Source organism: Aotus nancymaae, unplaced genomic scaffold (genome assembly GCF_030222135.1).
Source record: "Aotus nancymaae isolate 86718 unplaced genomic scaffold, 86718_ANA_hifiasm-v0.15.2.pri h1tg000089l, whole genome shotgun sequence".
NCBI lineage: Eukaryota > Metazoa > Chordata > Mammalia > Primates > Aotidae > Aotus > Aotus nancymaae.
In genome coordinates, this window is record NW_026988504.1 from 27,301,919 (window position 1) to 27,323,001 (window position 21,083).

Sequence of the window (21,083 nt, forward strand, 5' to 3'; positions counted from 1 at the left end):
GCAGGTATCTCTGAGTGCAAAGCCCATGCTTTCACGGTTATGCCAGCCTTTCTTGTCTCCAAGGGGCAGGTGGAAACCCTGCTCAGGATTGGAGCTCTTCCTGGAAGGTTTCTAAGAGGCTTCATCTTCACTCACTGCTCCTCCTTCCCCAAGGTGATGTGATCAGAGAAATGACAGGCTGCCCATTCACTTGTTATCAGAATTGAGTGAGGAGGAGGAGTCCCATAGTCTCCTCTCCTGCAGAACACAGCAAACTGGCCTTATTTTAAGGTCACTTGACCTGGAGAGGGTCTTCTCCATCTCTCCTTTCTGTGGAGCAGGAGAAAGGGTGGAGTAGGAAGGAACTGGGTCCTCCTGTCATGACTGACCCTTTCATTGCACCTTACAGCTTTTCCAAACAACCCAGCAATTCATTTAATTCTCCCTCATCCTCCCAATAATCCCAGGTGACACAGAGTCCACAGTACCAGGAACCCCATTTTATAGGAGAAGAGGAAACTGATGCTCACAGAGGTGATTTGTCCAGGGCCATACAACCAGAAGCAGCCTGAGCCAAATTGGCACCAAGGTCTATTGCCCAGAATCTCCTATTCATCTTCTCTCTGCCAGTCATGGCGGGTGGAGTCCAGACCTTGGATGTTTGTCCCTAAATCAGGGGTAAAGGTGGAGCAACTCTAGGTCAAAGGTCATGAGATCTGATTTTACCAGCCTCTGCTCTCACAGCTCCGTATTTCTTCCTCTTTTCTCTTCCAAGAGCAGGGACCTCACCCAGTCCCATTCCTGGCCTTTTGGAAGAGCAGGGGCAGGGGGTAGGAGGGTGTATCCTAGTGACTGATTAAGGTAGAACTCCTGGACCCCTGGGATTTCTTTTGCTGTCTCTGTTGGGCAGCCCCAGAGCCATGTTGGAGGGGGAGAGGCTTTTCTGTTTGGTTTCAGGCAGCCTGAGCCCCACACTGGGGAGAAAGGAGTTAAAGCCAGGTCCCAGGATCACAGGGACCGGGAAGTTCCGGTAGCCCAGGCAGGAGTGGGTTGGAGAGACCCGCAGGAAGAGAGGTTTGGGACAAAAGGGGGGCGGTGCTAGCCATGCCAATCCGCGCTACATCCCCATCAGCGCTCGGCATGCACTGGTAGACCGCCCCCCACCCCACCCCCAAGATCCACGCCTGATTGCTCCCTTCCCGCCCCAGCGGGCCGCCTGAACGCCGCGGCCAGAGGCCCACCTGCGGCCCCCTAGAGCCAGGAGGGGCTTGCCTCCCGGCGGCCGCCAGCCCTTTGGGTGCGCGGAGCCCGCGGAGGGGCTGCGAGGGGCGGGGCCGGGGCGGGCGGAGGGAGGGAGGGAGGGAGGGAGCAAGGGAGGGGAGCGGGGAGATGCTGAGCCTACGGGAGAGGCGGCGGCGGCAGTGGAGAGAGCGGGAGGAGCGAGGCCAGGCAGGAAGGAGGGAGCCGGAGGCCGGGCTGGGTGGCTGGACCGGGTGCTGGCTGCGCCGCGCTGTTCTCAGCTCCCACAGCCTCTCCCATGCGCTGAGGGCGCCCGGCTGGGCCGGGCCGGCGGCGGGAGGGGAGGCTCCTCTCCATGGTCCAGAAGACCAGCATGTCCCGGGGCCCTTACCCACCCTCCCAGGAGATCCCCATGGAGGTCTTCGACCCCAGCCCGCAGGTGAGGCGTCGTGGCTCGGCCCAAGGAGAGGGGGCCGCTCCCGTGCACCGTGTGGGGGTCGGCTCGAGAGGCGCGGGAGAGGAAGGGGTTCTATGCCCGGCACAGAGGGGAGAAGGACGCCCGCGGGCCCCCATCCTTGCAGGCTGTGATTGATGGGCGCTGGGCCTAGGGCTGGGAGGCGATGCTGCAGAGCGGGGAGGGGGCGGGTTGGCTGCCTGTCACCCTCGCCTCCTTGTCTCCCCCGCGTCAGGGTTCCTGCCGCTTGGGCACCGGCTTCAGTGGGCTGAGCGTGGGGGTGTTGGTGGGGAGGATCTGGGCCTTGAGAAGGGGAGGTTGAGGAGGCTAGAAAGCCAGCCAGGCTAGGGGGGCGATGAAGAGCACGCTCGGGGGCGTCTGGCGGGTGTGGGTGGGGCGGAGGTGGCAGGGGGAGATGGTCAGAGGGCGGTGCCAAATGCCAACAGGCCTTCAAAGCTGAAAACACTGGTTCTCGAGGGTGAGGAAAGGGCCAGCTCCGGGCGAGGCCCCCTTCCAGCCACCTGGGCTCCATCTCTGCGTCGGACCTGCTCCCTTCCCCCACACCCACGTTGACTTTCCTCACCCCCACCCCCGCCCCGAGAACGCCTCCAAAGTTTGGAAAGTTGGATCGATGCCAATGCACTGTCCGGGACGGGGAAAAGCTGTTTTACCTGAGGGAGGGGTCTGCTTCTCCATCCCGGCCCGCACACTTTTCCTACGCCCCGGTTACCCCCAGGAAGTGGCATCTTGGTTGCGCTGGGTTCCCATGGGGTGAGCAGCAGGCTCTGGGATGGTCGTGCCAGGGGATTTCTTTGGGCCTGTCCTTCTCCAAGGGTAGCATTAACTCTTCTATTACTGTGGCCACAGTTGTAACCACCATGATAATGTGGTTGATGGGGAGGTAGAGGGGTCAAGTCAGACCTAAAAATACCTTCCTCCACCCCGGGCCCCTTTGAACTTGGGAGGCAGCTGACTGGGCCTTCCCTTCAGCTGTCCCCTGTCCCTCTGAGTGCCACTCCCTTGCCCAGCATAGTGGTGGGGGGAGGGTGGTGTCTGGGACTCACTGGGAGATCCTCTTAGGTTTGTAGGGAGCATCAAGACTAGAGTTTGGGTGTATGTGTGGTTTGAGAGAAAGGTGGGGAGGGGAGGATCTTGGAAGGGTCCCCAGGTGCCCTCCTCTCCCATTTTCCATCCTCTTTCTTCTACCCTGATCCCAGCAGCCACAACCCCCAGTCTGGTTGTGGCTCCTCTAGGTTCTTTGGCCAAAGAAAGTCTAGGAGGGAGACTGAGGGCTGGGGCTTGGAAGCCTGGGCCTTCACTTACTCTCTCCATTCTGGACTGGGCTGAGGCCAACTGTGTGTATGCGTGTGAGCTGGGGAGGGCCAGAAGCAGACCCTCTTACAGGAGGCCTGGAAATACCTGAAGCCCTTAACCTGAACACGCTGCTTCCTGAAAGCTCAGGAGGTGTTTCTTCCACCCAAGCCAGGAACCTGGTCAGTGAGGCTGAGCCAGCCTTCCTGCTAGAGATCTGTGGGGCTGTGTCCTAGGCTCATGTGGGGTGGGGCCGAGGGACATTTAGATCGACGTTGCCTGATGGGTACCATGGGCATGGGGCATGGGCAATGGCAGCTGGGGGCCACAGGGTAGCAGCTTGATCCCTCTTGCCCCTTTGGGGAGGGATGTGGCTACTGTGATTGTGAGGAGAGGGAGCTGAGAAAAAGTCCTGCCTGGGCAAGGGACGAGAGTGGGAGGCAAAGTCTCCCCCATGGTGCCAGGGATTGGGCTGGATGTTTACTCTCCAAATACAGTTCCATGCCCCTACTCCCTCCCCAGAAATCTGGCTCTGAGTCTCCAAGGGAGCTGTCATCCCCTCCCTACTCTGACTAGCGAAGGAAAGAGTTGGGCCCGGGGAGAAGCCAGGCTGGGCCCTGGGTTGGCAGTTCTTCCTCTCTGGGGGCCACCAACATAAACAGCCCCGCTCTGCTCCTGCGGAGGAGGGTGGGGGGACTTTCCCGCTCTCTCCACCCCCGCCCCCAGCACTGCCGGCTGCCTCTCCCTTCCTCTCCCTTCCTCGGAGGCCTGTGCAGCCTGCCCAGCATCTTAATTAGCTCTGCTGCTTAATGAGCCTCCAGCTTCTCCGCGCCTCCCCCTTTCCCAGCGTCTCTGGCTTGGTTTGGGGGTTTCCATGTGGGCCTCCTAGGGCCCTCTTGCACTGGTCCCCACTCCTAGCTGTGGTCTGGGCCCTCTCTGTGAGGATGGGAGACCCCCCTTGGGCTGTACCACCTCGGGAAGAAGGTGCAGGGGGTTGGGGGTGGGGCTGTTCGCATCTGGGATTGCTGTTCCCAAGCTTGGCTGTAGCTGTGGGGCTGGCAAGATGAGGTTGGGAAAGGGCCCTTCTGATTCTACCCTTGGTTCCTTTCCTGGCCTCTTCAGGGCAAATACAGCAAGAGGAAAGGGCGATTCAAACGGTCGGATGGGAGCACGTCCTCGGATACCACATCCAACAGCTTCGTCCGCCAGGTAATGGGGCGCCTGGGCGGAGAAGAGGGAGGTGGCTGGTTGGTGGAGACCAGCGTTGGTGAGCCAGGTCTGCGGTATTCTCCAGCCACCCATCCCTGTGCCATTTGTCACCTGCCTGGAGCCACCCCAGCACCCTGACACCCCATGACCTCTCCTGGATGTGCTGTCAGCTGCACCCACTCACTCATCCCCCGCCCCTGCCTGGCCCCTCCCCCAGCACCAGGCATCTTCCCCTGCTGCCTGCTGGCCTGCGTCATCTCATTCAGGGACAGCCTGGCCTGCCTCCCTCTAGCTTGCTTCGGGCTGTCACCCACTCCCCCTGCCGGCTGTCTGCTTCCATGTCCTCCCCCAGAATCTGTGACAGGGTGGGGTGGAGGCAGGTCCTAGGAAAAGCAGAGTCAGGATGTTTGGGTCCCTGTAGTCCTGGTGAGGCCATAGTCAGGGAAACACACTCCTCGCCTCGAGACATGACTGTCTAAGAAGCACAGAGCAAGGGTGATGGTGACAGGGTGGGGGCGGTTGTGGCATGTGCCTGTTGATTTTATAATGGAGAAGACTGTAGCCTAGCACCCCTGCCTGAAAGGGTGTAAGTGAGAATAGCTTTCTGGGGTCTCCTCTGTTCAGTCAGGAAGCGGCTGTTCTCATCTCTCTGTCAACCCTGAGCCATCTTAAGCTCAGGGTGAGGCATGGAGAGAGGCATGTGGTTGCTATGACTACTTAGCATCTCACCAAAGCCTGGTACCCTAAAAAGGCGAGAGGGGCTTGGGATTAGACCAGGAAAAGGCGTGCACTGAAGAGGAAATGGGCAGGGCATGTGAGGGCAGAGGACAGAAGAGAGGAGGGGTCCCCGGGAGATGAGCCCCTCCCCTCCACCTTGGGCCAGGAGTGAGGGTGATGCCAGGCAGAGCTGCCGCTGATTAGAGTGATGCCCTCCTCTCCGATTCTTCTGTCTCTACAGCACTTGGCACATGTGCGCCTCAGTCTGACTTGGGAGATTCAGGAAGGGGAGCCTTCATTCTAGCCTTTTCTAAGTATAGGAACAGACAGGAAGTCCTTTCTTCAATCACTCCCTCATCCGTCCTGTTGCAGGACTTGGCCAGGGCTAGCAAGGATGCCGCTGTGCTCTTATTGCCCCTCTTGGCAGAAAAGGATCTTGGTTCCTTCAGTGTTTGCCATCCCAGGGGATTAGACCCCAGCCTCCGATTCTTCCTCCTTTTAGCTCCCCTGCTCTGATCCCCAGTAGGTGGTGGGGAGTGGGGGGGCAGTCCTTGCCACATCTCTGAGCTAAATATACCCTAGCAGTTTGCACATGTAGCAACTCTGCTTGTAACCTGAGCCCCCGAGGGAACAGGCAGTTTGGGCCACCCCCTAGGCCAGCAGGGCCAGGCACTGAGGGCGCTGGGATGGAGGTGCCCAGCCGGACCCTGGTGGTGGTGAGCTGGGGATGGAGCGGGGGTGGCAGCGGGTAGGACAGGCTCTCAGGAAAGCTGGCGGAGGGCGGCCTTTGCTCCAGCCTGTCTCCATGCCTCCTCACTGTTTCCCGTCTCCTGCCATTTCCGATATGTGTGCGTGTGCGCATGCGTGCGTGTGTCTGCATATATGTGCGTTGGTGTATGTGTGCGTGCCTGTGTGTGTTTCTGCGTGTGCCTGTGTATCTGCATGTGTGTGTGTCTGTGTGTGCATGTGAGTCTGCGTGTGTGTGTGTGTGTGTGTATGTACCTGTGTGTGTGCGCGTGAGCGTGTGCCTGCGCGTGTGCTGGGGTCAGTGAGTGCCTCTCTGCTAGTCTGTCTCCGTGCTGTTTCCCTGGCTCTTTGACTCTGTGTGCTCCCATCAGGGCGGAGAGTGGAAGCTACACTGATTTTCTTTCCCTCCTTCCTGCCTCTTTCCCCGCTTCTATTAGTGACCCCCGCTAACCCCAACCCTTCTCCCCCGGATCTCCCATTTTCATGATTTGACTGGGAAAGGGATGAGCAACTGTACAGCTAATGACCTGGGGCCCCTGGGGAGAGGTGGGACTTTGTCTTCTCTCTTTCCCAGGACCCCTCCTTGTCAAACTCTTGGACATTCCTGGCCAAGTGACCCTTTTATGCTCTCAGGAAAGAACCCCTACATCTCTGCAGTCCACCTCTTTCCCCACATGACCTCCTACGCCTTGTCCAACATCACCCACATAGTCACACAAATCCACACCTCCTGCCTCCTGCCTTCACCTGTCCCCCTCCCTCAGGGACGTGGATGTCTGGGAGCCCCTCCCCCAATACACCCATGTGGCTGTATGTACGCAGTCATTCACAGCCATGTATAGAGCACACACACTTCAACACACCTGCACATCCCCGCACACACACGAATCAGCACGTGCAGTCCCACTACCAGGTTTGTATGGGCTACACGTGTCTTACACATACGTGTGCGTCCCTAAAGGAGTTCTTTGTGCTCTGGGTTGGTAACTGTGGTCAAAGCCAGCTCCTGGCGCCCAGCAGCCCTCACCTCGGGGAAAGGCCTGTCCCGTATCCTGCTCTTCACATGCCTTCTTTGGTCTGCACCAATCTGGGAATCTTGGGTTCTCTTGTGTCCTACAGAGACTGAGGGTTGGGGCTGTAGGTGGTGAAGTCTGATTCTGGCAGTGCCAACTAGAGGAGCAGGGGAGGTAGGAGACTATCTCCCTCTACCCTTGAGCAGAAGCTGGTAAAATCTGTGGTGGCCGCATCATGCGGCAGGCCATCCACGGCTGAGTTCAGAGCTCGGGCCGAAGCTGGTAGCTGCAGTGCCTGGCATGGACACTGCTGGATCTCGGCTGAGTCTATCTCAGTGGGTGCTGGGGGCAGGGGAGGGAAGGAGCAATGGGAGTGGAGACTCGTCCCTGGCATTCCTCCCTTGCCTTGTGCCCCTATCAGGTTCCCACCCCTCCCCGGGCCCCAAGCAGCTGTCCTTGGGCCTGCCTTCATCTCCTGCTTGCTGCTGTCACCCTCACTAGGGCCACACTTTCCCCAGGGGCCTGAGAAATCTCAGCTCCTGGTCCCTTCCACCTAATACCACCTTCTCCTAGTTCTTTTGGTGTCATGCTGAGCAGGCTGAGACTTGAGGCATCCGTGATGGTGGCACCTCCATGCCTTCCCAGGCCCAAGAGCTGGGGGAGGCAGCACAGGCCGTGAGCTGGCTCTGTCTGTTTTCAGGGCTCAGCGGAGTCCTACACCAGCCGTCCATCGGACTCTGATGTGTCTCTGGAGGAGGACCGGGAAGCCTTAAGGAAGGAAGCAGAGCGCCAGGCATTAGCGCAGCTTGAGAAGGCCAAGGTGAGAAGAATGTGGGGAGTGGCTATGCTGCATTACTCCCCCAGCCCGGGGCCTTACAGAGAGCCTGTACAGACCCAGGGTCCAGTCTTGACCCAGCCACTTCCCAGCACCCCTGCACCTTGTTCCTTGGTCCTCCACCTGCACAATGTGGGCGAAAATCCCTGCCTCCTTATACAGGATTCATAAGTATAATAAGTGCCTGTTATTATATTGTTTCCACACATAATAAGGGCTTGATAAGTGCTAAAAATTTCTTTCTTTCTTTTTTTTTTTTTTGACGCAGTCTCACTCTGTCACCCAGGCTGGAGTGCAGTGGCGCGATCTCAGCTCACTGCAACCTGCGCCTTCCGAGTTAAAGTGATTCTCCTGCCTCAGCCTCCCAAATGGCTGGGATTACAGGCGCCTGCCACGGCGCCCATCTAATTTTTGTATTTTTAGTAGAGACGGGGTTTCACCATATTGGCCAGGCTGGTCTCAAACCCCTGGTCTCGAGTGATCTACCTACCTTGGCCTCCCAAAGTGTCAGTATACATTTCATTGTTGTTGTTTTGAGATGGAGTCTTGCTCTGTCACCCAGGTGGGAGTGCAGTGACACTATCTCAGCTCACTGCAACCTCCGCCTCCTAGGTTCAAGCGATTCTTCTGCCTCAGCCTCCCAAATAGCTGGGATTACAGGCACGCGCCACCATGCCTGGCTAATTGTATTTTTAGTAGAGACAGAGTTTCACCATGTTGGTTAGGCTGGTCTTGGACTCCTGACCTCAGGTGATCCACCTGCCTCAGCCTCCCAAAGTGCTGGGAGTGTCCCTATACATTATAATGAACAATTACAATGCACGTATCCAAGTAACCACCACCCCGTCAGGAAGTTGTACATTACATTGTGGTTTACCCTCTAGTTGCCATCCTCCTCTGTGTGCTTCCTCTAGACCAAGCCAGTGGCATTTGCTGTGCGGACAAATGTTGGCTACAATCCATCTCCAGGGGATGAGGTGCCTGTGCAGGGAGTGGCCATCACCTTCGAGCCCAAAGACTTCCTGCACATCAAGGAGGTGGGTATCTGGAGGGAGGCCAGGGAGTGGGTGCCAGGAGACAGGCAGCCAGAGTGCTAGTGGACCAAGGCTTCTGAGCCAAGCAGAGCCAGGCTGAATCTGCTGTGTGACCTTAGACACATCTCTTCACCTCTCTGAGCCTCTTAGTTTTCTACTGGAAAAATGGGGTGGTAATGCTTAGGTCAAAGGTTGTTGGGAGGGTGTGTCGGGGGGCCTGAACTGGCATGGTGGTGTGCCCGGGACATGTTGGTGCCTGCATTTACTCCAGTGGCCTTTCTAGAGTAGGCTGGGCAAATAGGGAGAGGAAGGACTCTCAGAATTGTGTTGGGCTGGGGGCCGGGTGGTCGTTGGCCAGACAGTATGCTGGTCTCAGAGTTGTCCTGAGAATTGGCAGCTCTACTCAGAGGCTAGAGCCGGGGCTGGGGATCTTTGAGGCTGCCCTCACCTGTTCCCCTCACCTGCCATCCCTGGGGAGGGAGGCAAGTCTGCGTGGTTCCCCTGGAGAGTGACTGCTAGCTGGCCCCTCCAGTTTCCCTCTTGGTCTTTCCACCCACCTGCCATGTTCTTTGCAGAAATACAATAATGACTGGTGGATCGGGCGGCTGGTGAAGGAGGGCTGTGAGGTTGGCTTCATCCCCAGCCCTGTGAAACTGGACAGCCTTCGCCTGCTGCAAGAACAGAAGCTCCGCCAGAACCGCCTAAGCTCCAGGTGTCTGGGTGGGGTGCGGGAGGGGGGCTGCCAACCCCAGCCTGGACTAGGCCTCCATGGCGGCCCCTGGCCCTGAGGGCACAGAGCTGCCTGTGGTATCACCGGTGGGGTTGGAGTACCTCCGGGGGTGCTGCCTGTGAGACGATGAGACCCCCACCCCTACCTCTTTGCTCACAAGCTCCGTTTTCCTCTGCCAACACAGCAAATCAGGTGATAACTCCACTTCCAGTCTGGGAGATGTGGTGACTGGCACCCGCCGCCCCACGCCCCCTGCCAGTGGTAAGAGCCATCGCCATGCAGGGGACTGGGGAGGAGCTCCTGGGTGGGGTGGTCTCCCCACTCCCTGACTCCTCATTTCCCTGCAGTAGGAAGCACCCCAATCCTGAGTCCCCCAGACACATGCAGAGTCCCCCTCTGTGAAGAGTAGGGTACCCCCAAGCTGGGCCTGTCATGTCTCTCCTCTCCCCTTTCTTTGGTAGCTCCATCTCTCTGCCTGATTCCCCTGCCCCCCCCATTCATTTCTCCCAGCCCTGTTCCATTCACCTCTTCTTCTTTCTTTTTTCCCCATCCCCATCCCTGCGTTCTGTACTTGTGTCTCCACGTTCATCTCACTCCTTCTCCCTACCTCGCCTCCCTCCTCCCTCTCTCCTGACTCTCCGGTCCAGGTAATGAAGTGACTAACTTAGCCTTTGAACTAGACCCCCTAGAGTTAGAGGAGGAAGAGGCCGAGCTTGCTGAGCAGAGTGGCTCTGCCAAGACTAGTGTTAGCAGTGTCACCACCCCGCCACCCCATGGCAAACGCATCCCCTTCTTTAAGAAGGTAATTCTCGCTGGGTTCTTGCAAGAGGTGGGGGAGTCAGGGCCAGCACTTTGGTGGAGGGATGGGGCTGTAATGGATTCAGATGTGGTACTAGCCTGTTCTGTGGGCATCAGAGCTTCCTGCTGAGGTGGAGGGAAGGGTAGCGTGGGCACATCCCTCTCCACACACAACTCCACCCTGGCCCCGTCTCCAGGAAGGAGTAGTTCTTGCTCTTGGAAGGTTGCTCCCCCACACCTGGGGCAGCAGGGTCTGGTGGTCATGGACCCTGACCTCAACCCTCAATCCCAGTGGCGTGTTCTGGTATTGGCACCCAGCATGTGAAGCAGGGAATGGGATGGCATTCCTTCTTTGCCCTTTTTTGACTCTCTGGGTGGGCACATAGTGGGTGGGGGCTTTGCTGGCTGCAGAGCAAGACAGTTAAGGGAACCCTGAAAATGGGCAGGTTGGCATGCACTGGGGACAGAAGATGGCATGAGGGTAGGGGCTGCCACCCTCTCCAGCTCTTTTCCAAGACCCAGAAGAGGGTAGGGTATGTCTGAATATTCCAACATCTGCTGGACTGACTGTCAGTCCTGCTCCCAGCCCTGATCCAGGGCCATCTCTGGCTCCCCCTTGGTTTGGGGTCCCATTCCCCTTCTCTGGCTCTGTCTGTCACTAACACGCATGCCCTGTTATCTCTCCTCGTCTGCCTGGCTCTCCCACCCTCTCTTGTCCTGGCTCCTGCCTTGCCCTCTGCCCCTGCCTGGGTCCCCTTCCCTCTCTCCTCCCCCTCCCTCTCTTGGCAATCTCTGGATCCAGCCAAACAGAAGCAGAAGTCGGTGAGTATCACAGCTTTCTGTGTCCTCCTCCCCACTCCCTGGGATGAGCTAGGGGGACCTTCTAACACCCGTTCCCATATCTGCCCATTTCCCCCACCCTTCCTGGTTCTCCCTGGCCATCCCTCCCCACCCCCACCCTGATCCCCACATCTGGGCTCTGGGACAAGGGCGGGGGAAGGCTGCATGGGGGAGCCTGGAGTCTGGGGGAGAGGATCTGATGTCATCTCCACTCTGGGGTTTCCCCTCCCTGCTTCCCCACCAGACAGAGCATGTGCCCCCCTATGACGTGGTGCCTTCCATGAGGCCCATCATCCTGGTGGGACCGTCGCTCAAGGGCTACGAGGTAGGACCCCCTAGAGGGGAGTGGACGCAGAGGGGCCATAGAAAGATCTTCAGACCCCAGAGACATCCCCTAGAAGGATCCAGATCCCCAGGCATCCTCCCCGGAGGGCTACAGACCTTCAGAGAAAACCCCCAGGGGGCCCAGCCCATGGGAAGACCCACACAGAGGAGCCTGGTCCCCCAAAGAAACCCCCAGAAGAGCCCTCCCAGAGATGCCACTTACAGGGATCTTTGGAATCAGAGATCCCAATGGAGACACCTCAGACCCAGACCCCTGCCCACCATCCTCCATAGAGGCCCGTTCAGAAGAAGGTGGAACATGAGGGTACAAATACCCAGCTGCTTAGACTCTGAGTGGCTTTAAATGCTTGCTTTCTCCTCCACCCCTCCCCACAAACCTCCACCCCCAGGTTACAGACATGATGCAGAAAGCCTTATTTGACTTCTTGAAGCATCGGTTTGATGGCAGGTAAGACCCCGGGAGCTGCTTCCCACACCTGCCATGGCTCTCTGCTGCTGGGGTGGGCAGGATGCCTCGAATCACAGTCCTGACACTCTTGGACTGAGGAATAGAAGGCGGTCCTGGAACTGGAGAGTGGGCAGGGCATTCCAGCCCACCCTGACCCCTGACTCCCCTCTTGCCCCATTCCCCAGGATCTCCATCACTCGTGTGACGGCAGACATTTCCCTGGCTAAGCGCTCAGTTCTCAACAACCCCAGCAAGCACATCATCATCGAGCGTTCCAACACACGCTCCAGCCTGGGTGAGCCCACCCCTGCCGTCTTCACTCCCGGCCGTGGGAGGGGTGGGAGGTAGTGGGCGGGACCATCTCCAGAAGAGTTCCCTCCACCCACCACCTCCTGGGAGGCAGCCTGACATTCCCCCATCCACATGACTCCCTGCCCCCAGCTGAGGTGCAGAGTGAAATCGAGCGGATCTTCGAGCTGGCCCGGACCCTTCAGTTGGTCGCTTTGGATGCTGACACCATCAATCACCCAGCCCAGCTGTCCAAGACCTCGCTGGCCCCCATCATTGTTTACATCAAGATCACCTCTCCCAAGGTGGGTGCAGGAGCCTGACCCTGGCCGGGACAGCGTGGTTTAAAAGGAGTACTCTGGAGTCAGGCTGCTTGGGATTAAATCCCAGCTCCACTGCTTACTAATTGTGTGACTTAATCTGCCCGCGTCTTAAGTTTCCTTCTCTGTAAAGCTCCATTGTATTGTCAAGTGTTTCAACCTCGTATGAATGTATAGCACTTAGCAAATGGTCTGATACAACATGTTAGCCATTATTCACCATTATTAGGGTCATGCAGCCCAGTACCCTGCCTCCGCTCTGATTGACCTCCCTCCCTGGGACCGAAAGAATTCTGTGCTTTTTGTTCCAGTGCCACCCAGCTACTTGGCAGTTGGGAGATCTTCCTTTCTTCTTCTTCTTCTTCTTTTTTTTTTTTTTTTTTTAAAAAAAAGACAGGGTTTCACCATGTTGGTCAGGCTGGTCTTGAACTCCCGACCTCAGGTGATCCACCCGCCTTGGTCTCCAAAGTGCTTGGATTACAGGCGTGAGCCACCACGCCCGGCCCTTTTTTTCTTTTTTAAAGTCAGGGTCACGCTCTGTCATCCAGGTCTGAATGCAGTAGTGCGATCATGGTTAATGTAGCCTCTGCCTCCTGGGCTAAAGCAATCCTCCCACCTCTGCCTCCCAAGTAGCTGGGACTGCAGGTGTCCACCACCATGCCTGGCTAATACTTTTATTTTTCGGTTTTAGAGATGGGGTCTAGCTGTGTTGCCCAGGCTGCTTTCCTCTCTTGGTATCAGCCCTTTTGGCTGCAGTGTCCTCATTTGGACTTTGATAGCGGGGAAATCGGTAGGAAGGCTGCCTTACTTCTTGGTTGTATTGCAGCACCATTAACTTTCCCTTCTAGATGCCAGTGGGGATCTGAGAAGCATGGAGGAGGAGTTGAGGTGAAGGATTTGAAATCAGAAGACAGCATGGGCTTAAAATTCTAGCTTTGATTGGTTTACGTATTTATTTATTGTTGTTGGTTGTTTCTTACTGAACTTGGATCTTGGGGGAATTATTTAGCCTCTGATCCTCCATTTCTTCACCTATAAAGTGGGGTTATAATCCCTCTCTTGTGTTATTGTTGAGCGAATTGGTGTAAGGAGCCCAGTATATTCTCTGATTTATGATGGCAGCCAGTCATGGTAACCATTATCATCCCGTGATTGCATCCCGTGAGGTCAGCTCCCTGGACCAGTTACTGAACCTTTTTTTTTTTTTGAGATAGAGTCTCACTCTGTTGCCCAGGCTGGATGGAGTACAGTGATGTGATCTTGCCTCACTGCAACCTCCACCTCCTTGGTTCAAGCAATTCTCCTACCTTAGCCTCCTGAGTAGCTGAGATTACAGGAACCTGCCACCATGCCCAGCTAATTTTTGTATTAGTAGTGATAGGGTTTTACAGTGTTGGCCAGGCTGATCTCAAACTCCTGACCTCAGGCGATCCACCCACCTCTGCCTCCCAAAGTGCTGGAATGATAGGTGTGAGCCACAGCACCCGGCACAGAATGTCCTTTATGGCAGCATTTCCCCCAATCCAGGAACCAACCCAGGATCATGTGTTGACTTTTATTTATTTATTTTTTTGAGACAGAATCTCGCTCTGTTGCCCAGGCTGGAGTGTAGTGGCATGATCTCTGCTCACTGCAACCTCCGCCTCCTAGGTTCAAGCGATTCTCCTGCTTTAGTTTTTTGAGTAGCTGGCATTACAGGCATGCACCACCATGCCCGGCTAATTTTTGTATTTTTAGTAGAGACAGAGTTTCACTATATTGGTCAGGCTGGTCTCAAACTCCTGACCTAGTCCTCCCAAAGTGCTGGGATTACAGGTGTGAGCCACCATGCCCAGGTGACTTTTTTTTTTTTTTTTTTAAGACAGAGTCTTGTTCTGTTGCCCAGGCTGGAGTGCAGTGGCACGATCTCAGCTCACCTCAACCTCTGCCTCCCAAGTTCAAGTGATTTCATGCCTCAGCCTTCAGAGTAGCTGGGACTACAGGTGTGTGCCACCACACCCAGCTAATATTTTACTGTTATTTTTTAGTAGAGACAGGGTTTCACCATGTTGGCCAGGCTGGTCTTGAACTGGCCTCAGGTGATCCACCCGCCTCAGCCTCCCAAAGTGCTGCATAACAGGCATGAGCCACCGTGCTCGGTGATCTCGGCTCACAGTCAACCTCCTGGGCTCAAGGGATCCTCGTACCTCAGCTTCTTTAGTAGCTGAGACCACAGGTGCACACTGCCACACCTGGCTAAATTTTATATTTTTTTTCTAGAGATGGGATTTCGCCAGGTTGCCCAGGCTGGCCTCAAACTCCTGGGCTCACACCTCAGCCTCCCAAAGTGCTGAATTACAGGTGTGAGCCACCACGCCCGGCCTAGTTTTCTTTAATCTGGAAGGGTTTCCCAGCCTTTCTTGAATTTTCACGACACTGATGTTTAGGGAGAGTACAGGTCAGCTATTTTATAGACTGTCTGTCCCTCAGTGTGCGTTTGTGTGATTGTTCCTCATGATTAGCTCCAGGTTTTGCATTATTATAATTGTTGTCGTTGTTGAGATGAGAATAATAATAGTAGCTACCTGACAGGATTGTTGTCAAGACTAACTTGATATGTGAAAAGCACAGAATAATGCTAGTCTGTAGCAAGTGCCCCACACAGGAAGACTATTTTGCTGTTGTTAATATGGAGGGTGTGGCTGGCTCAATGGCTCACGCCTATAATCCCAGCACTTTGAGAGGCTGAGGCAAGCAGATCACTTGAGGTCAGGAGTTTGAGACCAGCCTGGGTAACATAATAAGACCCTGTTTCTTGGCTGGGTGACGTGGCTCACGCCTGTAATCCTAGCACTTTGGGAGGCCGAGGTGGGTGGATCACCTGAGGTCAGGAGTTCAAGACCAGCCTGGCCATCATGGAGAAACCCCATCTTTAAAAAAAAAAAAAAAGAAAAACAGTTAGCGGAGTATAGTGGCATGCGCCTATAGCCCTAGTTACTCAGGAGGCTAGGCTGGAGGCTCGCTTGAGCCCAGGGAATAGTGAACTATAAGCATGTCGCTGCACTTCAGCCTGGGCAACAGAGCGAGAACCAGCCTCTAAATTAAAAAAGGCCGGGTGTGGTGGCTCACACCTGTAATCCCAGCACTTTGGGAGTCCAAGGTGGGCAGATCACCTGAGGTCAGCAGTTTAAGACCACATGGTAAAACCCTGTCTCTACTAAAAATACAAAAAAAATTACAAAAAAATTAGCTGAGTGTGGTGGTGGGCGCCTATAATCCCAGCTACTCGGGAGGCTGAGGCAGGAGAATCCGGGAGGCGGAGGTTGAGGTCAGCCGAGATCACACCATTGCACTCCAGCTTGGGTGACAGAGCAAAACTTATCAAAAAATAAAATAAATAAAAAAATGGAGGGTGGGCGGGCCTATAAACAAGGTTAGAGAAGTTGGGAAGGAGAATCACTACCCTTCATATAGCCCCTAAGAGAGGCAGGCATGAGACCAGGAGAGAGCCTGAGCATTGCATAGGGTAGACACAGGGCTGCTGAGGTCACTTCTGCAGGGCTACCCGGGGCTGAGAGTTATGGAGCATTCAAGGGCCCTAACACTCGCTCTCCATGCTGATGCAACCAGGACCCGCCTCTCTGACTGGGTGCATTGCCTGAGTCTCTCTAGCTCCTCTTCCTTTTGTCTCTCTGCAAACCAGGTACTTCAGAGGCTCATCAAGTCCCGAGGGAAGTCTCAATCCAAACACCTCAACGTCCAAATAGCGGCCTCGGAAAAGCTGGCACAGTGTCCCCCCGTGAGTGCCTAGATCCCGGGGAAGGGAAGGGAGGGAGGGCACTTGGGTCGTCCTGGTTTCCTCTGGCCTGCACGAGAGACAGAGTGACCAGGAACACCGGGGTCAGGCCCGTAGGTGCAGACTGGTTTTCCGGGAGGAGCGCAGGTCTGTCAGTCAAGGACTGGGTTCAAGCCCCAGAAGCACCCTTCTCCGTGAAGAGTCAAGCCCTCTCTCCCAGCCTTGGTTGCCTTATCTCTAGAATGAGGGAGTTGGACAGAGTGCCAAAACGGCTTGCAGTTCTGCTAATCTGTACATCTGAGAGCCCTCCTTCCCTTCTTCCACATCCAGAGGCCTCTTTTTAACCTTGTCCTTCAATCCCTTGACTCTACCCACTGCACCCAGGCCACACCCTCAACCCCCTTGGCCACGCCCCACTCATCCCAGCCCCGTCCCCTAACCCCGCCTCCACAGGAAATGTTTGACATCATCCTGGACGAGAACCAGTTGGAGGATGCCTGCGAGCACCTGGCAGAGTACTTGGAAGCCTATTGGAAGGCCACACACCCGCCCAGCAGCACGCCACCCAACCCGCTGCTGAACCGCACCATGGCTACCGCAGCCCTGGCTGCCAGCCCTGCCCCTGTCTCCAACCTCCAGGTACAGGTGCTCACCTCGCTCAGGAGAAACCTCAGCTTCTGGGGCGGGCTGGAGTCCTCGCAGCGGGGCAGCGCGGTGCCCCAGGAGCAGGAACACGCCATGTAGTGGGTGCCCTGCCCGTCTTCCCTCCCGCTCAGGGGTCAGAACTGGAGTACAGGGAACATGGAGGAGGAAGGGAAGAGCTTTATTTTGTAAAAAATGTGGTGAGCGGCAGCTTCTGGTGTCTGTGGTTTTTGATGGGTCTGGGGCTTCTGGTGCTGGCTTCCTGGGCCTGGTACCATAGGACTGCATCTGCTGCCCGCTGGATCTCAGGCCTGATGGGGGACCTTTTAAGGCAAGGGACTAGGAAGGACGTGCGAGGAAGACTGGTACACTCATTCGCTGGACTCCACAGGGCAGGGGCCCTCAGAGCCAGGACGGCTGGCTCTCCCTATTAAACCTGGACTCTCCCTCCCTGGAACCCTGACTCCTCAAGGCCCCTCAAGAGGGACCCAGAATGTGGGATCTTCTATGACTTGATGCTGAACCTTCCACCATTCTCCCAGTTAAAGAGTCCAGGAAAGGCCCTCCCATGGGAGCCCAGCCTGCCTCACCCTCCTCCCGAGCAAGCCACAGCCTGTCTCTTGATTCCACACCATTAAGTATTAGGTGCTAGGTGAGAGCCAGAAGAAACCCATGAAATCATTCTAGACTGTAGCTTTCAAATTAGCTTTCAGCAACACAGCCCATTTGTTCAATGAATCTTATATGCAAGCTGAGGATGTAGATAATGCATCTTTGCTCTGCCCTATGAGGAAGCCAGGAGAATGGCCTGCCCTCCACTTCCATGGGGACCCCTGAAGCACTTCTGTGCCCTCTCCACCCCACCCCAGATCTCTAAGCAACAGTTTGGAAACTGCTGCTCAGGCCTAAGCCCCATCAAACTATAACCAAGAAATGAGGCCACAGAGAGGGGAACCGTTTGTTCAGGATCACACAGCTTGAAGTGGCAGGGGAGGGACTGAAACCTCTCTTGTGCCCCACTGCCACATGACATTTGGTGATGAGGACACTGGGCCACCTCTTCATCTTCAGTAGGAGGGGGAGACCCAGCAGCCTTCCCCAGCTTGCTGCTTTGAGTCCTTGTTGGGGCCAGGGGAGGAATCCCATCAGCCTTGGAGATGGTGTCATCTGACTAGGGAATGGTGGGAGAAGCATGGGGTTCTGGAAGCCTGAGATTGGGGTCTCGTGAGTTGAAGCTAGGGTCAGCAGGTTTGAGCTGAAATCTCCTGTTAATATATTTGGAAAACTGAAGGCAATGACTAACCCAATCAGCCACTAATAAGTGGCAGTACTTAGCTGTTAATGATGATTAACCCCAAGATAGCATTAATGACACGCACTGAGGAAGTGGTGACTCATGGCTTACGGCTGTCGGCCATGGTTGCCCTGAGAGTTCCTGTGTCCTCACATCTGTTGAAGGTCAGGTGTCCCCTGTCCAGAGAGAGGAGCGAATGGCCTGAGGTCTGTCCTCTGGCTGGGCTCCAGAGCCATTTGTCCCCGGGGCCCCTCCCCTAGAGCCAGCACCCTCCTTCACCCAGTCCGGCCATCTTCGTGCTGTCACTAACCTGCCTTGCTTTGTTGTGTTCTTCTCACCCCTGCCTGATCTGCATGGTGTGTGATGTCCGTCTGCTAACCAGGGACCCTACCTTGCTTCCGGGGACCAGCCGCTGGAACGGGCCACCGGGGAGCACGGCAGCGTGCACGAGTACCCAGGGGAGCTGGGCCAGCCCCCAGGCCTTTACCCCAGCAGCCACCCACCAGGCCGGGCGGGCACGCTGCGGGCACTGTCCCGCCAAGACACTTTTGATGCCGACACCCCTGGCAGCCGAAACTCTGCCTACACGGAGCTGGGAGACTCATGTGTGGACATGGAGACTGACCCCTCCGAGGGGCCAGGGCTCGGAGACCCTGCAGGGGGCGGCACCCCCCCAGCCCGACAGGGATCCTGGGAGGACGAGGAAGAAGACTATGAGGAAGAGCTGACCGACAACCGGAACCGGGGCCGGAATAAGGCCCGCTACTGCGCTGAGGGTGGGGGTCCAGTGTTGGGGCGCAACAAGAATGAGCTGGAGGGCTGGGGACGAGGCGTCTACATCCGCTGAGGGGCAGGGGCCACGCGGAGGGAGGAGGGGCCCTGAGCCCGAGGGAGGGGAGGGAGCGAGGGGCTCACACTCGACATGTGTCCGCCTCCAGGGGGCGCTGTCGCTCTCCTTTCAGATGCCTTTGCTCAAAGCTTGGGGTTTCTCCGGTGTTATCTATCATCCCAGCTCCCGGGTGGCCCTTAAGCCCCAGCTGTCGGTTTTTACCTGCCTGTTGCGGATGAATGGGGGATACCCACCTTTCTGAAGCGTCCCCGTTCTCCCATCTTAAGGGGCTCTCCTCCCTCACCCTCCTAAAGAAAAGGTGCACTTCCTGAACTCTTTCTCCTCGGGGCCCTCAGTGACGGTCCTAAGTGGGATGGCCCTTCTCCCAGGCTGCAGTATGGGGGAAGGGCTGGGCGCTTTTCCTGGAGAGGGAGGCCACAGATTCTTTCCCAGAGGGCTCTCTTCCCCAGACCCCAGATCCAGGGTCCCTCCCTGCCTGCCCCATCCTCCCAGCTTCCTGGCAGTATCGTCTGGTTGGTGAAAGCCACAGCATGGGCACCCCATGGGGAGCTTGTCTGGGGAGGGTTCTGGGTGGAAGCAGGCAGGCATCAGACACAGCACCCTCTACCCTCCATGGCCATGGCAACGTCCAGGGCCCAGAACCCTGAAGAGTGGGCAGCCCGAGACACTGCTCCCCATCCCCACCTCCATGCCTCAGCCTTCGCCTACCCCAGGAATGAGCTTGGCCTCCTACACCCCTTGCCTGCTGCCATTAGAAGAGGGGCCCCTCTGCATCTGAGCCCCCACCCCTGTGCCGCCTGGGTGTGGAGCCCATGGAACACTCTGGTCCGCCTCATTTTAAACCAAAAAATTGCTCCTTCACCCTCACCCTGAGGCCCCAGGGGAGAGGACCCGTGGGTTGGTGCCCAGGAGGTGACCACCACCCCAGGGGTTGCCTTGGGACCTCGGATCTCCTCTGGGGGGCTTGGCTGCTGCTGTTGCTGCTCTGTATTTGCCTCTTGTGATTCTGTTACCCATGTCCACTTCCCCCAGGAGAGGCCTTGGTACTCCCTCTCCCCTGGGGCATCCCTCTGCCTCGGCATCCCTATAGCCCAGCAGCCCTGCCCTTCCCCAGCATCCCAGCTGGGCCAGAGAGAGCCGACTGTGCCAACAAGGACTGGGCCCTGCCCGGCTGCCCGCCTCAGGGATGGGCACCTCATGCCTGTCTCGCCACCTCCTGTGCCAATGTCCCACCCTCCCCCGGGGGGTGGGGTGCAGCTTCCACTTACTGATTAGATGACACCACTGCCCACCCTCTCCCCCTCCCTGTCTGGTGTCCTGTGCCCCCATCTGTCTGTCTATATTTGTCTGTACTCCCCTAGGAGAAGTATTTTGCCATATATAAAACCACCGTCCTGTCCTTTGTGACTGCCTCCCAAGTCTGCCGCTTTGTCCTCGCCACATAGTCGTCAGCCTAGGCACCTGGGAGCTGCCGACATGCGGGGGGAATTGAAGGGGTGGGTGCGGGAAGAAGCTGTGCCCTGAGTCGTTGACTCAAAAGGAGAGATGATCCTTTGACTTTGGCCCTCTGATGGATTACGCCCAAGCCAGGAGCTGCTTGGGCAGTCCCCGCTCCGCACTGGCTGAGCCCCTTACCTGTCTCTCCACAAGCAGAGCCAGAGGCAGTGTGAAGCTCAGTGTTGCTTGGTGGGTGAGATCTAGACCCACTGGTGCAATGTCTTAAATGCACATGCTTGTTTTTCTGCTCCTGTGGCCTCGCTGCATCCCAACACCTCGGGAGAGGGAGGGGCTGAGCTTCTGGCTCCACTAATGCCCCCCTTGTCCCTGCTAACCAGCTTTGGGGGCAGAGAGGCAGACTACTTGTGGGAGCAGATCAGAAAATCAGGGATTCTGCCAGTCCCAGGCAAAGTCAGCAGGTGAGTGGACCCATTCCTGCCATCCCCAGCTGGCAGGATGAGGACTTCTGACGGTTACTGCAACCACCTGTGTCCTGCCTCACACAGTACCCTCAAACTATTTCCCCTCCCTCCTGGTTCTTGTTTTTTCTTTTTTTTTCTGAGACAAGAGTTTCACTCTTGTCTCCCAGGCTGGTGTGCAATGGTACGATCTCAACTCACTGCAACCTCCGCCTCCCGGGTTCCAGGGATTCTCTTGCCTCAGCCTCCCAAGTAGCTGGGATTACAGGCGTGCGTCACCATGCCCAGCAAAATTTTGT

The 21,083-nt window shown here is 56.6% G+C and overlaps 1 protein-coding gene across 6 annotated transcripts; it reads left to right on the forward strand.

Annotated features, from left to right (window-relative positions):
* The first annotated feature begins 1,399 nt into the window (after window positions 1-1,399).
* Window positions 1,400-20,272, forward strand: CACNB1 (calcium voltage-gated channel auxiliary subunit beta 1). 6 transcript variants are annotated; one of them, XM_012451931.2, is made up of 14 exons: window positions 1,400-1,657; window positions 4,106-4,192; window positions 7,370-7,489; window positions 8,419-8,541; window positions 9,114-9,250; window positions 9,453-9,529; window positions 10,869-10,888; window positions 11,151-11,231; window positions 11,641-11,699; window positions 11,885-11,994; window positions 12,141-12,292; window positions 15,990-16,085; window positions 16,536-16,721; window positions 18,401-20,272. In XM_012451931.2, the coding sequence occupies exons 1-14, from the start codon at window positions 1,574-1,576 to the stop codon at window positions 18,863-18,865; spliced, it is 1,797 nt and encodes a 598-aa protein (XP_012307354.1). In that variant the 5' UTR covers window positions 1,400-1,573; the 3' UTR covers window positions 18,866-20,272. The 6 variants fall into 6 exon arrangements, with proteins under 6 accessions (XP_012307354.1, XP_012307356.1, XP_012307352.1 ...); XM_012451929.2 differs by lacking the exon at window positions 10,869-10,888 and adding an exon at window positions 9,916-10,070 and having other exon boundaries at window positions 1,510-1,657; XM_012451930.3 differs by lacking the exon at window positions 1,400-1,657 and adding an exon at window positions 2,315-3,165.
* The last annotated feature ends 811 nt before the right edge of the window (window positions 20,273-21,083 follow it).

What these genes read in the sequence shown, in the direction of transcription:
- CACNB1 (XM_012451928.3), top strand. Translation starts at nt 3,034, where the DNA reads ATGCGTGTGAGCTGGGGAGGGCCAGAAGCAGACCCTCTTACAGGAGGC. An exon ending in CCAACAGCTTCGTCCGCCAG is followed by an intron (nt 4,193 to 7,369) that starts GTAATGGGGCGC and finishes GTCTGTTTTCAG; the next exon opens with GGCTCAGCGGAGTCCTACAC. An exon ending in CGCAGCTTGAGAAGGCCAAG is followed by an intron (nt 7,490 to 8,418) that starts GTGAGAAGAATG and finishes TGCTTCCTCTAG; the next exon opens with ACCAAGCCAGTGGCATTTGC.